Source organism: Galeopterus variegatus, unplaced genomic scaffold, assembly GCF_000696425.1.
Source record: "Galeopterus variegatus unplaced genomic scaffold, G_variegatus-3.0.2 Scaffold641, whole genome shotgun sequence".
Taxonomy (NCBI): Eukaryota; Metazoa; Chordata; class Mammalia; order Dermoptera; family Cynocephalidae; genus Galeopterus; species Galeopterus variegatus.
The window spans coordinates 191,288-205,020 of NW_007726752.1; the positions used below are offsets into that span (position 1 = coordinate 191,288).

The 13,733-nt window shown below is 47.9% G+C and overlaps 2 protein-coding genes across 2 annotated transcripts in view; both read left to right on the top strand.

Moving 5' to 3' along the window:
* The first annotated feature begins 4,603 nt into the window (after nucleotides 1–4,603).
* TMED9 (transmembrane emp24 protein transport domain containing 9) lies at nucleotides 4,604–8,356 on the top strand. Its single transcript, XM_008570902.1, has 5 exons — nucleotides 4,604–4,793; nucleotides 4,963–5,063; nucleotides 5,786–5,911; nucleotides 6,278–6,424; nucleotides 7,493–8,356. Exons 1-5 carry the CDS (start codon nucleotides 4,610–4,612, stop codon nucleotides 7,640–7,642), a joined length of 708 nt encoding a protein of 235 aa, XP_008569124.1. The 5' UTR covers nucleotides 4,604–4,609; the 3' UTR covers nucleotides 7,643–8,356.
* A 2,172-nt stretch (nucleotides 8,357–10,528) lies between these two features.
* The window catches only part of B4GALT7 (xylosylprotein beta 1,4-galactosyltransferase, polypeptide 7), an 11,889-nt gene continuing 8,684 nt past the window's right edge, over nucleotides 10,529–13,733 (top strand). The window contains exon 1 of the mRNA XM_008570903.1: nucleotides 10,529–10,665. Within this exon, the coding sequence (XP_008569125.1) occupies nucleotides 10,616–10,665 (50 nt within the window). The 5' untranslated portion in view covers nucleotides 10,529–10,615. The remainder of the gene's footprint in view (nucleotides 10,666–13,733) is intronic.

A 13,733-nucleotide genomic window follows, 5' to 3' on the forward strand; every position in this document is an offset into this window, starting at 1 on the left:
GTATTGGCAGAAGGTTAGACACATAGATCAATAGGACAGAATAGAGAACCCAGAAATAGACCCACATAAATATGGCAATCTCACTTTTTACAAAGGTGCAAAAGCAATTTAATTGATGAAACATAGCCTTTAAAAAATATACTTTATTTTTTAGAGCAGCTTTAAGTTCACAGAAAAATTGAATGGAAAGTTCAAATATACCTCTTTTCCCCACACATGCACAGCCTCCCTGATGTCAACATCCTGCACCAGAGTGATATATTTGTTACAGTCGATGAATCTACAATGACACATCATTATCACCCAAAGTCCATAGTTTACATTAGGGGATCACTTTTCGTATTATACGTTTTGTGGTTTTTGACAAATAATCTTTGTTATTTACTTCATTTTGCTAGTTTGGGCTTTAATTTGTTCTTCTTTTTCTAGTTCCTTAAGTTGCAAAATTGTTGATTTGAGATCTTTCTTTCTTGGTGTTTTTGTTTGTTTTTTTGTTTTGTTTTGTTTGTTTGTTTTGCAGCTGGCAGGTATGGGGATCCAAACTCGTGACTCTGGGGTTATAAGGCTGTGCTCTAACTTACTGAGCTAACAGGAGGCCAGCCTCCTGTTTTTTAATGTAAGCACTTATAGCTATAAATTTCTCCCTTACACTGTTTTCACTGCATCCCATAAGTTTTGATATATTGTGTTTTCATTTTCATTTGTTTCTAAGTATTTTTTTTTTTTTTTGTCTTTTTCCGTGTCCGGCAACGGATCGCAACCCTCAGTGTCGCCCCCGCACCGGACCAGGACCGGCAACGGGACCGCAACCCTCGGTGCTGCCCCCACGCCTCGCCCAGCCAGTGAGCGGGAACTGGTCTGTATGTGGGATCCGAACCCTCGGGCGAGAGCGCCACCGCGCTTTCCAAGCGGCGCACTATCCAGTGCGCCACCGGGCTGGCCCCTAAGTATTTTCTAATTTCCATTGTGATTTCTTCTTTGATCCATTGGTTGTTTAGAGTGTGTTGTTTAATTTCCAAAAATTTGTGATTTTTCCAGTTTTACTCCTGTTACTGATTTCTAACTTCATCCCATTATGATTGAAGAGGATACTTTGTATAATATCTATCTCTTAAAATCTGTTGAGACTTAATTTTTGGTTTAACATATGTTCTTTTCTGGAGAATATCCCATGTGCACTTGAGAAGAATGTGTATTCTATTGTTGGGTACAGTGCTCTATATATGTCTGTTAGATCTCATTGGTAAATTGTGTTAAGTCCTCTATTTCCTTACTTATCGTTTGCCTGGTTATTTTATCCATTATTGAGAGTCGGGTATTGAGGTCATCGTAGACTATTTCTCCCTTCAGTTATGTCAATTTTTGCTCTATATTCTGGTGGTCTCTTATTAGGTGCATAAATGTGTATAATTCCTATACCTTCTTTTCATATTGAACCTTTCATTAATATGCAATGTCTTTCTTTGTCTCATAATCTTTTTAAATTTAAAGTCTATTTTGTCTGATATTAGTATAGCCACCTCTGTTCTCTTTTGGTTACTATTTGTATGGAATATACTTTTCTATCCTTTCACTCTCAACCTATTGTGTCTTTGGATCTAAAGTGAGTCTCTTGTATGTAGACAGCATATAGTAAGATCATTTTTTTACATCCATTCTTCCCATCTCTGTCTTTCAACTGGAGGATATAACCTATTTATATTTAAAGTATTAATGACAAGGAGAGACATGCTTCTGTCATTTTGCTATTTATTTTATATGGCTTATAGCTTTTTTGACCCTCATTTCCTGCATTATTGTCTTCTTTTGTGTTAAGCTGATTTTTCTCATTTCCTTTTGTGTATATTCTTCAGCTATTTTTTGTGGCTACCACGAGGATTGCATTTAACATCCTAAAGTCATAACACTCTAATTTGAATTTATACCAGTTTACCTTCAATAACATACAAAAATTCTATTCCTTGGGCTGGCCCGGTGGCGCACTCGGTAGAGTGTGGCGCTTGGGAGTGTGGCGGTGCTCCCGCCGAGGGTTCGGATCCCATATAGAGACCAGTCCACTCACTGTTTGAGTGCAGTGTGGGCGCGACACTGAGGGTTGCGATCCCGTTGCCGGTCGTGGTACGGGTGCGACACTGAGGGTTGCGATCCCGTTGCCGGTCGTGGTACGGGTGCGACACTGAGGGTTGCGATCCTGTTACCGGTCACGAAAAAAGACAAAAATGAAAAAAAAAAATTCTATTCCTTTAACAGTTCTGCCCTCATACATTTCAGCTGTTGATATCACAAAATTACATTTTTATACATTGTGTGTAATGGTTACTTTTTACTATAAGAAGGAACTAACTATTGATGCATGCAACAGCCTGAATAAATCTCCTGAAATCTATGCTGAGTGGGGAAAAAAGTCAATCCCTGAAGGTTATGTATTATATGATTTCATTTATATAACATTCTTGAAATGACAAAACTTCAAAAATGGAGAACACAGATTAGTGGTTGCCTGGGATTAAGGAGGGAATGAGGGCATAGAGAAGGGTGTGTGGCTGTGAAAGGACAACAAGTGGGATCCTTGTGGTGATAGAATGGTCTGTATCTTGACTGTACCATGTCAACATCATAGTGATATTGTACTATACCTCTACAAGATGTTACCATTGGGGGAAACTGGGTAATGAGTACACAATCTGTTTGCATTATTTCTTATGGTTACATGTGAATCTATAATTATCTACACTAATAAGAAGTTTAACTTTAAAAAATACCCAAAACTAATATAACAAAATATTATTAATTCTAAATGGTGGCTACATCAGCAGAAATAGCATGTAGATATAATAGCACTAAGAAAAACACAAACTAGCAATTCACAGAAGAAAAATGAATTTAAAAAAAAAGATGTTTGGTAATCAAAAAAATAAAAATTAAAAGGATAATAAAAAACAAATTTTCATCACTGATTTTACGAAAATTAAAAAGTTGAGAACATTTGACCAAGGTGTGGGGAAGTAAACATTGAAACACTGCTGGTGGGACTGTAAATTGGTACAAACTTTTTGGAAGGGCAATTTTGTGATCTCTTATCAACAAAACTATGTCCTACAGCAGGGTTTTTTGGAAAATGAACAAGAATTTTTATTGCAGCATTATTTATAACAGCAAACAATTAAGAGGAAAGAAACCTTAATCATCTTTCATCAGAAAAATGTTTTTTTAAAAAAGGTAAACCCATACTACGTAATATTGTTCCTATTAAGAAAAATGAGGTAGGGGCCGGCCCGGTGGCGCACTGCTACAGTGCGCCACTTGGGAAGCGTGGCGGTGCTCCCGCTGAGGGTTCGGATCCCACATACGGACCGGTTCCCGCTCACTGGCTGAGCGAGGTGCGGGAGCAACACCGAGGGTTGCGATCCCGTTGCCGGTCCCGGGCCGGTACAGGAGCGACACTGAGGGTTGCGATCCGTTGCTGGGCATGAAAAAAGACAAAAAAAGGAAAAAAAAAAAAAAAGAAAAAAAAAAAAAAAGAAAAAAAAAAAAAAAGAAAAAAAAAAAAAAAGAAAAAAAAAAAAAAAGAAAAAAAAAAAAAAAGAAAAAAAAAAAAAAAGAAAAAAAAAAAAAAAGAAAAGAAAAATGAGGTAAAAGCTTTCCGTTGGAGAGGAGACGTGAATGCATTTCCACTAAACTTTCCAAGGATCCTTGGGGCCAAATGAAAACAACAAAGAGAGCCGAGAATAGAAAACCGCCATCTTCTTTGAAACTGTGAGGCAGTCACAGTCATCAACCGCTAAACCCCGAAGAACAGCTTCCAAAATACTCTGAAATTTGCATAAAATCCAGGAAGGACACGAAGGGCAGCCCCTCTAAGATCTCAAGCTAAGTACAGAGCTCTCCAAAACTGGGCGGCTCAGTTGCAAGACACCCACTAAAACCCTTCACCTTTCACCTGCCAGCCACTGGGGTACCGAACCCTGGTCTGGAAAGGAGCCATCGCGGCTGGGATCTGACAGTACAGCCCACGTGTGTGTGTGTGTGTGTGTGTGTGTGTGTGTGTGTGTGTGTGTGTGTGTGTGTGGGATGGAGGATGCCTAAATGGATACAGACCAGATTTAGAAGTGGGTACGGTTTGGACAAAGAAGTGGTAAAGGGAGAAGACTTTCGCTGTTGTTTTCTATTTGAATTTTTTTTTTTAAAGGATGAATTCGTGCATAGTTTGTGTCTTTTTTTTCAGTTCAATTTTTAAACATGGAAGCAAACCATGAGTGGCAGGTGCTGTGTCAAGGAAAGGCAGGGAGACTAGGCTCGAATCCTGCCTCTGCTGGTAATTCTCCGCAACCTCAAACAAACAGCCTCAGTTTTATCACCTACAAAAAGCTGATAACCATCCCCAGTCGCCCGGCAGCGACGAGGGTCGACGGAACTTTCCCATCCTGAGGCCCTAACTACGCCCCAGGTAAAAGCCGCGCCCCCATTAAGTACTACCGCGACGAGGCCGCGGGGCGTCTCGGGACTTGTAGTCCACCCGGCGGAACTCGTGGTCCCGGCAGGCACCGCGGCGGCGGCGGCAGTGCCGCGTGGCTCTGCCTGTTGCGGCTGCGCGGGCAGGTGGGGCAAGATGGCTGCGGAGCACTGGCTGATGGTCGCGGGGCCGGGGCGCGGGACGGGGCTGGGCAGAGTGATGCGTACCCTACTGGTGCTGTTGTGGCTTGCGGCCCCCGGCAGCGCGCTCTACTTCCACATTGGGGAGACGGAAAAGAAGTGCTTTATTGAGGAGATTCCGGACGAGACTATGGTCATAGGTGCAGAGGGAAGGGGAGAATTTGGAACGAGATCATGGTCTTGGGGCGGGGGATGCGGGACACTCAGCTCTTTAGAGCCGCGAGGAGCTGGCCTCGTCATGCCCGACCGGCCACGGACCCAGCGCCACCTCGCGCTCTTCTCATTTGAGTTTGCCCCGCTTCTTTGCAGGAAACTACCGGACGCAGCTGTATGACAAGCAGCGGGAGGAGTACCAGCCGGCCACCCCCGGACTTGGCATGTTCGTGGAGGTGAAGGACCCAGAGGACAAGGTGAGCCGGCGCCTTACCCCGGCCGAGCCCTCCGCCAAGCAGGCTCTGGTCCTTCCCCTTCTAGCTTCCGCGTCTGGTCAAGTGGAAAAGACCGTTCGTTGGTGGTGTGGGAAGATCCTGGATTTTCACTGCAGGCCACAGTGCAGTGCTACCTGCTCCTCTCAACTTCCTCCTATCTGCTGCATGACCTCGCTAAGTCTCTTACCTTCCCTGAGCCATTTTTCTCGTCCGTGAAGTGGAAATTCACCCATCTTATGGGTGTGATGGGTGGATTAATTGTGATGGAAATCAAAGAGTTTTGTCAACTCTAAAGCTGAGGCATCCAGACTTTAGGATTTCACAGAACAGGGTACTTTACAAAAAGAATGAGCAGATTTAATTTGACAAATAAGGATATTAAAATGAAAAGCAAAACCCTTTAGCTGTTAGCTTTAATTAAAAAAAAAATACACCAAAAGAGTTGAAAGAGTATATGCTATGAATAAAGGAAAGCCCTTCCCAAGAGCGGTCCCTTGTCAGCCTGATGTCAGACTCTGCCCAGCCTCAAGTATTTCTCAGACAAGCATTTAGAAATTGATGCTGAGCATCTTTGGATCTTTTCGTATTGTGAGGTGCCTAAGGCCATGCTTGTCAACTTTTGTGGTACTTAGAGCCTTAAGCACTGTTTCCTTCCAGCCCCACCCCTACTGTAACACTGATTGAAGCTCCTTCCTTTCCTCCAGGTCATTCTGGCCCGACAGTATGGCTCTGAGGGTCGGTTCACTTTTACCTCCCATACTCCTGGTGAGCACCAGATCTGTCTTCACTCCAATTCCACCAAGTTCTCCCTCTTTGCTGGAGGCATGCTGGTAAGTGGACTCATGTGGGACTTAAAACTTTCAGCCTCTGTTCCCTGGTCAGGACTGGGGACTGGTAGTACTGTGGGTGTGTGAGGTAAGTATGTCAGATTTTGTGTCTCTTGAGAACACGGGGTTTCCAGTGGATATCCAGGGCACAGTGGCTGAGCTCTTTGTATATGCCTTGGTCAGATCATCAGCGCAGGCTTATTGTTCTCACTTGCGTGCCCAGAGCCCCAGAAGGCCAGACACTGTGGAGGCATCAATCTGTTCGCTAAATAAACAAATGAAGGAAAGTGGGGGAATCAGTTGTCAGTGTCTGGCAGGAAGACAGAGCAAGGCTGCCTCATTCCTCTTATCTCCTTTGTCTGTCCCCAGAGAGTTCACCTGGACATCCAGGTGGGTGAACACGCCAACGACTATGCAGAAATTGCTGCCAAAGACAAGTTGAGTGAGTTGCAGCTACGTGTGCGACAGCTGGTGGAACAAGTGGAACAGATTCAGAAAGAGCAGAACTACCAGCGGGTGCGTGATTGGGCTGGGACTGGTGGGCTTCTTCCCAGAGGCTGCCTACCAGCTCAGCCAGGAGTCACATGTCAGATTCATTATGAAGCCTCTAAGGGATTACCTGTGTTGCATTGCAGGTCTAAAGGTTGGGGCAGATATTACTTACTCTACCTTGTAACTGAGGACACAAACTCTTAAGAGGCTGTCATTGCCTTAAATCTTAGTTACACATGGAATGACAGAATGGGGAAAGATACCAACCCCTTGGGTGCTGTTTCAGTGACTCCAGGTTCTCCCAGGACCAGGAGTCTCAAACTCACCTGTGACCAGGAACTAGACAGGTACCATGAATCAATCTGTGATCGTAAGGACTAGTAGGGCAGTGACCCATCTAAACAGGAACAGCTACTGTTCAGTGTCAGCTGAGGGCCTCCTTGCAGAAATGCTAGCCCTCAGTTTTCAGTTCCATTTTTTTCAAGAGGAGCTAGAGGTCCAGGGTTTTTATGTGAAATTTTCCTGGGTTTTACTTTTTTTTTTTTTTTTAAAAGATGACCGGTAAGGAAATCTTAACCCTTGACTTGGTGTTGTCAGCACCACGCTCTCCCAAGTGAGCCACAGGCTGGCCCCTTCCCGGGTTTTAAATGTTGGCAGTACACTGTGTGAGCCAAACAAAATACACATAAAGGCCAGATCCAGCTCCCAGGCCACCAGTTTGCAGCCTGTGCCCATGATCTTTAAGGAGCAGTTTGGGAGACAGGCAGAGGGCTTAGAGCAAGTCCATTTATGAGTGCTCCAGAATAGCTCGGACCCATGGAGAAATGCCGCAACTCCCTTACCTCTCCCCCAGGCTCCAGGGCAGGACTAGGTGAGGACTATACCTGAGAAGTGAAGAAACAGACTTAGAAGAAATGAGTAGTTTCCTCAGGTTATCTGGTTGGTGAGGGTGAAGACAGTCCCCAGGTGGAGTGACTCTTTGCAGTGACTCTGGGCAGAGCTGACCAGCCTGGGGGTATCCTCATAGGCTGGAAACCCAGCCATTCTGGCAGCCCCAGCCAACTTAGGCTTGCTTTCCATTCTTCCCCACAGTGGCGAGAGGAGCGCTTCCGACAGACCAGCGAGAGCACCAACCAGCGGGTGCTGTGGTGGTCCATTCTGCAGACCCTTATCCTTGTGGCCATCGGCGTCTGGCAGATGAGGCACCTCAAGAGCTTCTTTGAAGCCAAGAAGCTGGTGTAACCATCCCAGGCCTCACAGGCCGTCCTCCCAGGCTTGGGGAGAAAGGGCCTCCTGGAACTGATTTCTCTCTGGCAGGACTGGTTCCCAGCCATAGGTGTTCTAGAGGGAAGAGGGGTTGCAGGCACCCCCAGGCACAAGCTGAGGGGAGCAGCTTGGCTGGCTAATACTGAGCAGGTGGTGGGCAAATGCCTGCCCTCTTCTCCCCCTGGCCTCTGGGCCCTTTGCAGTAATCACCCAGGGGCTGGTGAAGCCACTGGGCAACCTATTGGCACCTCAGAATCACAGTGTTACTGATCAGGGATGTGAGGCTGCTGTCTGGGATGGCTGGGGGAGGGTTGTGGGTGGGCAAGCTGGTCTTCCTTCTGTCTTCCTTTGCTAACTTGGGATTTTGAACAGGTTGGGGTGTGGCTGTGATTTTCTGCCACCCTGGGAAGCTTGCTTTTCTCTCCTTTGGCCTAGACCCAGCCTGCTGATCTAGGGTTTGTATCAATTGGGGATGGGTTGGAGGGGGTTGCAGTGTGGGAAAGTGGCTTTGATGTTGACCCCAGCTTCTTCACATGGTTGTCCATTCTGGGGCTTCAAGAACTGGGGTCAGGCCAAGCAGAGGCCTTGGTGCTGGTTGCGGATGGGGCCTGCAGAGTCTTAGTTACTGATTTCATTTTCATTAAGTCTAGGTTTGTTACATTGGTTTCCCAATAAAAAAAATTGACTTCTTGTGTGGTGTAAAGTTACTGTACTATCAGTAGGCATAATACTGCAAGGTGCTTCAGAGAATGTCATTTATTCCAATGGGTAGCATATTTCACATTTCAAGATGAATCCCCACCTGTGAACTTCATCCTTTCTATCCTTTCCATGCTTTCCCACAGCAGGGGCTAGTGGGTTTGCCCAAGACCATCCAACAAACAAATTGTGTCAGCTCCCTTGTGAAGTATCTTCCCTTTCCAGAGTAGGTGGGCAGAACTGTCATGGGTGCTGCAGGAAAGTGGCTGGTCACAGAAGGTGCATTGAGCAAGGGAGTGCTACAGGTGGGAAGGACAGTCCCTGCACTGGTGGTTTTGATGGGCTTAACCAATAGCAAGTGATTTCAGCAAGGACCATGAAGGAGAGGAAGGATTCTGATGAAAGGAGATGGCAGGGCAGAAGTGGTTGGGGGAAGCAGAGGCAAACTGCTGGTACGGAGACAGATGGACATTCTGTTTCAGCTGGAGGGGAGGGTTGTGAGGAACCTGCAAAGGAAGGGTGGGTTAGAGTTAGAAGAGCCTTGAATTCGGGTAAGAGATTTGGACATTTTCCACCTGTCAACTGAAAGTTTTGAGCAGAATTTCCCTCAACTGGGATTTGTCTGATGTTCTCATGATTAGACTGGGGTTATGGGTTTTTGAAAGGAAGACCACAGAGGCGAAGTGCCATTCTCATCCCATCATATCAAGAATACTTAACATGACTAGATGTCACATTTTAAAATTAGTTAATTTGGATTTTTTTGTGTGTGAAATCTGATTTCTTGAAATAGATTGACTCTAGTGGGCCTTCATCCTGCTGTGGTGACAACTAGTTGGCCAGAGTGATGGCTATCACCTTTAGATGGGCTTGGGCTGTCCAGGTCACACAGTCCCACATCCCTGCTTCCATCATTGGCCTTACCTGACTGGCTCTGTTATCAGCCAAACTTAGGCTGGATTTGCTGAGGTTCCTCCAGTATCGGGTGCAGTGTCCTGAGAGAGTCAACAGGAAGGGAAACAGGTTGGTTGTGTGCTTCTGGATTTAAGGGGGTAAGCGGTTGCTGGTAATGATCAATTTCCTACCCATAATGAAGTCCTCTCTGAAGCAGAATGGATAAGATCATAGATTTTGCAAAACAGACAACATAAAACTGCAACCAAACTTCCGAGTTTGCCCCTCTGTGCCTTAGTTCCTTCATCTTTAAAGTGGTGATAAGTACCTACTCATAAGGACTAAATGAGATAACAGTAGTAAATAATTTAGAACAATGACTGACATAGTAAGAACTTAATATATAAATACTAGCTATTTATTTGGAAACTTAAAGTTTGCCTGGAAGAGCAGAGGAGATCAAGTCTAACAACTCTGCTGCTCTCTTTTTCCAGGTGTGAGGGTGGCAGAAAGGGTGGGGGTGGAGGAACGGCTAAATTCCCAAGGTGACAGGGCAGATATGGGAACTCAGTCTCCTATTCCCTTCTTCGGTTCTCACCTCATCTCCATCAAAGTACCCCTTTCCTGCCTGATCGCTATCATTTATATAGTGTTGACCATGTGCCCAAGCCTGTACCAAGTGGGTTTGCATTTTCTCCTTTAATCCTCACAGCAGCCGTGCAGAATAGGAACCACTGATACACTCAGGTGAGGAAACAGTCGCAGAGAGATTGGGGCTTGCCCCAAAACACAGCTGAATTGGCAGAGCCGGGTTTCAAACCCAGTCAAACCCGGTTTCAAACCCGGCTCTTAACTACTATCTGGGGAGTCTGCTGAACCCAACACTATGCCTTGAGCTTGGCCGTGCCCCTCCAAGCTCGTGTGGAGGAAGAGTGCACAGCCTGGGCCGGCAGCAGGGATGCCAGCATGTTCCCCGCCTTTCCTCTGGAAGAGGAGGAAGATGCAGATGATCCCGGAGTGCTGATTTGAAAGTCTGGAGTCTACGTCCAAGACCACTGACTTATTCGGTGGCCTTCGGCCTCTGGGGCCTAGTTTCTCGAGGTGTCAAGTGGGTCCCCAGAGGCGATTACGAGTCAAGTCGACAGTGGAAGCGCCCGCGTGTTCGTAGGCAAGCGGAACCTTTGAGGCGGTGGTTCCGGGGAGCAGACGGCGCGGCCGGAGCGGCGGACCCGGAGGACCGAAGGGAGGGGCACAGGAGCCTGGGCGGGGCGGGAGGCGGAGGCGCCGCGTAGGCCCGGGAGACCGGGCTGGCGGGCCCGGGACCCAGAGCCCCATGCGCCGCTGCCTCCCCCGACGATGTTCCCCTCCCGGATGAAAGCGGCACAGCTGCCCTGGGAGGACGGCAGGTGAGCGGCGGCGGCCGGCCCGGGCCTCGTCCTCCCGGGTGCCGCTCCTTTCCGGGCCGCCCCGCAGAATCTGGGAGCCCGAGGCCGTCGCGTCTCGGTTTCCTCGGGTCTCTCTAAGGGTCTGTGGTTCTCCCTGTAGGGCACGGGTGCTCTCTGTGTCTACCAGTCTCCGTCACTCCGCGTGTCTCTCTGTCTCTCTGCAGGTCTGTATTTCTCCGTTGACCTCCCTTTGCGAGTTTCTGCCCCTCTCTTTGCGAGTCTCTTTCTCTCATTTATGTGTCTGTGCGTGTATTTCTCCACTGGCCTCTGTTTTCGTGCGGGTCACTGACTCCGTTGACCTCTCGCAATGGATCTCTATCTTCCTGTCTGTCCCTGGTCTCTGAGGGTCTTTATTCCATTTGTCTGGTCTCTGCCTCCCCTATCCATGTAGCCTCAGACCCTACCTTCCTTCCCTCAGGCTTCCCCATCCTTTGCTGACCACCCAGAAGAACACACCAGACAGAAGTTACATATGCTCTGCCTGGCCGGCCACTGTCTGGCACGCACTCGGCACTCCTCAAACACTCATTAGTTCATTTCCTGTGCAACTGTACCTGCATGAGGCCTGTCCCATGTGTTAGGTGTGAGGTTGACCCAGACCTTACTTAGCTAATGATGTTTCCCATTAAAGCAAATGGCAGAAGCGATTTGACCACCTAGACCTGGGTGGACACCAACACTTCAGGCTTGAGTTGTGCCCCCAAAATTCTTCTCATCCAGAACACATGATAGTGGATCTCCACCCAGCGAATGACACATCATTCCCTTTATGTCTCTTAAGTTTGGCAGATGCCATAAGATACTGAATTTGGTGGACACAACTCTTTACTTTGGGGATTTTTCAGACTTGGTGTTGAAATGAGAAGACAGGAGTATAATAAAAAGTATTACTATGTAGTCAGGCCTGAGCAAGAATTCTCTTTAATAGCCATGTTCCCAGAAGCAGATCACTTAATCCTTTTTTTTTTACCCCTTTTTGTCTTTTTTCGTGACCGGTAACGGGATCGCAACCCTCAGTGTTGCGCCCGTACCGCGACTGGCAACGGGATCGCAACCCTCGGTGTCGTGCCCGCATGAGTGGACCGGTCTCTATATGGGATCGGAACCCTCGGCGGGAGCGCCACCGCGCTCCCAAGCGCCGAACTCTACCGAGTGCGCCACCGGACCGGCCCATAATCCTTTTGACCTCAGCCTTTCCATCTCTGAAACAGGGATCTAATATCTACTCTGCAGTGCTGTATGTATGAGGATTAAAGGAGATGATCTATGTAAAATCCTTGGCACTGTGCCTGACACAGAGGATGTGACAGTCATCTTACAGTCACCTTTGCATTTTTGAGGTGCTGTAACCAGAGCAGCTGAGTATTCAAACTTTATCTCACTAAGGTTTGTATGAGAGAAGGAAGAAAGGGTAACGGAGGAACATTTCCCTTTCCTGATCCCTTTCCATAACTGTGTTCTCAGAAAAAATTTACTGATGTCAATTCTGTGCTTTCGATGCAGGGTTACAAAGATCCATGTAGCAAATGCAGGGGAGTTTAGCAATGGAGTGCTGGCTCTGGAGCCAGCCTATCTGGGTTTGAGTTCACCTCTTACTAGCCTTGGGCAATGACTGATGGAGGAGACAAAGCCTCATTTGGACTGCCCCTCAGAGTCAGGGTAGCCTGGGCCTGGGAGCAGCTGGGGCTGCAGATCTGGAGTGTGCCACTAGGTGGCATCTGGAGCAACTGTTCTTAGTGTCCAGTGTTCTGAGGAATTGGAACTCTCGGCTCAGCTGTTTGCGCCCTTAGGGCACAGGATGAGAGTGCCCATGGGGACATGATCCTGGTAGGACAGGACAGCAGGACCAAGGGAATAGCATGTGAAAGTGTGTGGAATGCTGAATCCACACCATACCCCTAGATAATGGTCACTGCTTCTTCCCCAAAAGGAGGGGTGTCACCCCATGTCCATCTCCCCAGTCTCTACCCCATCCCCAGAAAGAGCTCAGAGGGCGAGGAGGGAGAGTCTGTAGAGGTTCCAGCCTTCTCAGGCCACTCACAGGACTGGGCTTCACTCCTCCCCAGCAGAAACCACCACCACAGGACAAAGGGGGGTAAGTCAGAAGCCCTGTGAGGACGTCCTCCTGGGACACCTCTCAGCTCTGTGTGGGACCTGGGCCTGGCTTCAGGGCTGCTGGCTTTTGGGTTGGCAGTAGTGTCTCTAGATAAAGGTAGGAGTTGGTCTGGCTCTAATGTGTGACTTCAAGCATGCCCTGAGTGCTTTAACCCTTTAACTCATTTAGCAAGCCCTCTGGTGTCAGACCTGCGCTGGGGCCACAGATGTGAGTCTGACATGGTCTGACAAGCAGGGTCACAGGAAGTACCAGATACCATAGGAACACAAAGCATGGGGGGTGGGGGGTGGGCAGGGAGCAATACTGGCCATGATGTTGGAGTTTGACCCCGAAGCATCAATAGGGGATTCCAGGCAGATAAAATAAAAAAGGACATTTCAGGCAGAAGGAACAGGCTGTGTGAGGGCTGGGGCAGGAAGGAATATGGCAAGTGGAGAAAGCTCTGAGTTACCCAGTGTGAGAGGACTTGGTGGATGGTTGGGAGCAACTGGAGATGGGGCCAGGGCACAAAGGGCCTTGACTGTCGGGCCCAGGAGTTTCACCTTTGTTTTTTTTTTTTTTTTGTCTTTTGTCTTTTTTCCGTGTCCGGCAACGGATCGCAACCCTCAGTGTTGCCCCCGTACCGGACCGGGGACCGGCAACGGGATTGCAAACCTCGGCGTTGCTCCCGCGCCTCGCTCAGCCAGTGAGCGGGAGCCGGTCTGTATGTGGGATCCGAACCCTCGGGCGGAAGCGCCGCTGCACTTCCCAAGCGGCGCACTTATCCAGTGCGCCACCGGGCCGGCCCTTCACCTTTGTTTTTAAACAGAGGATCATTCATGAGATTGAAGGGATCTGAGCAGGGCAAGGAACAGATGGGTGAGGAAAGATCAAAGGGGGATTTAGGAGATCAAATCTACTAGGCCTGGTAGCT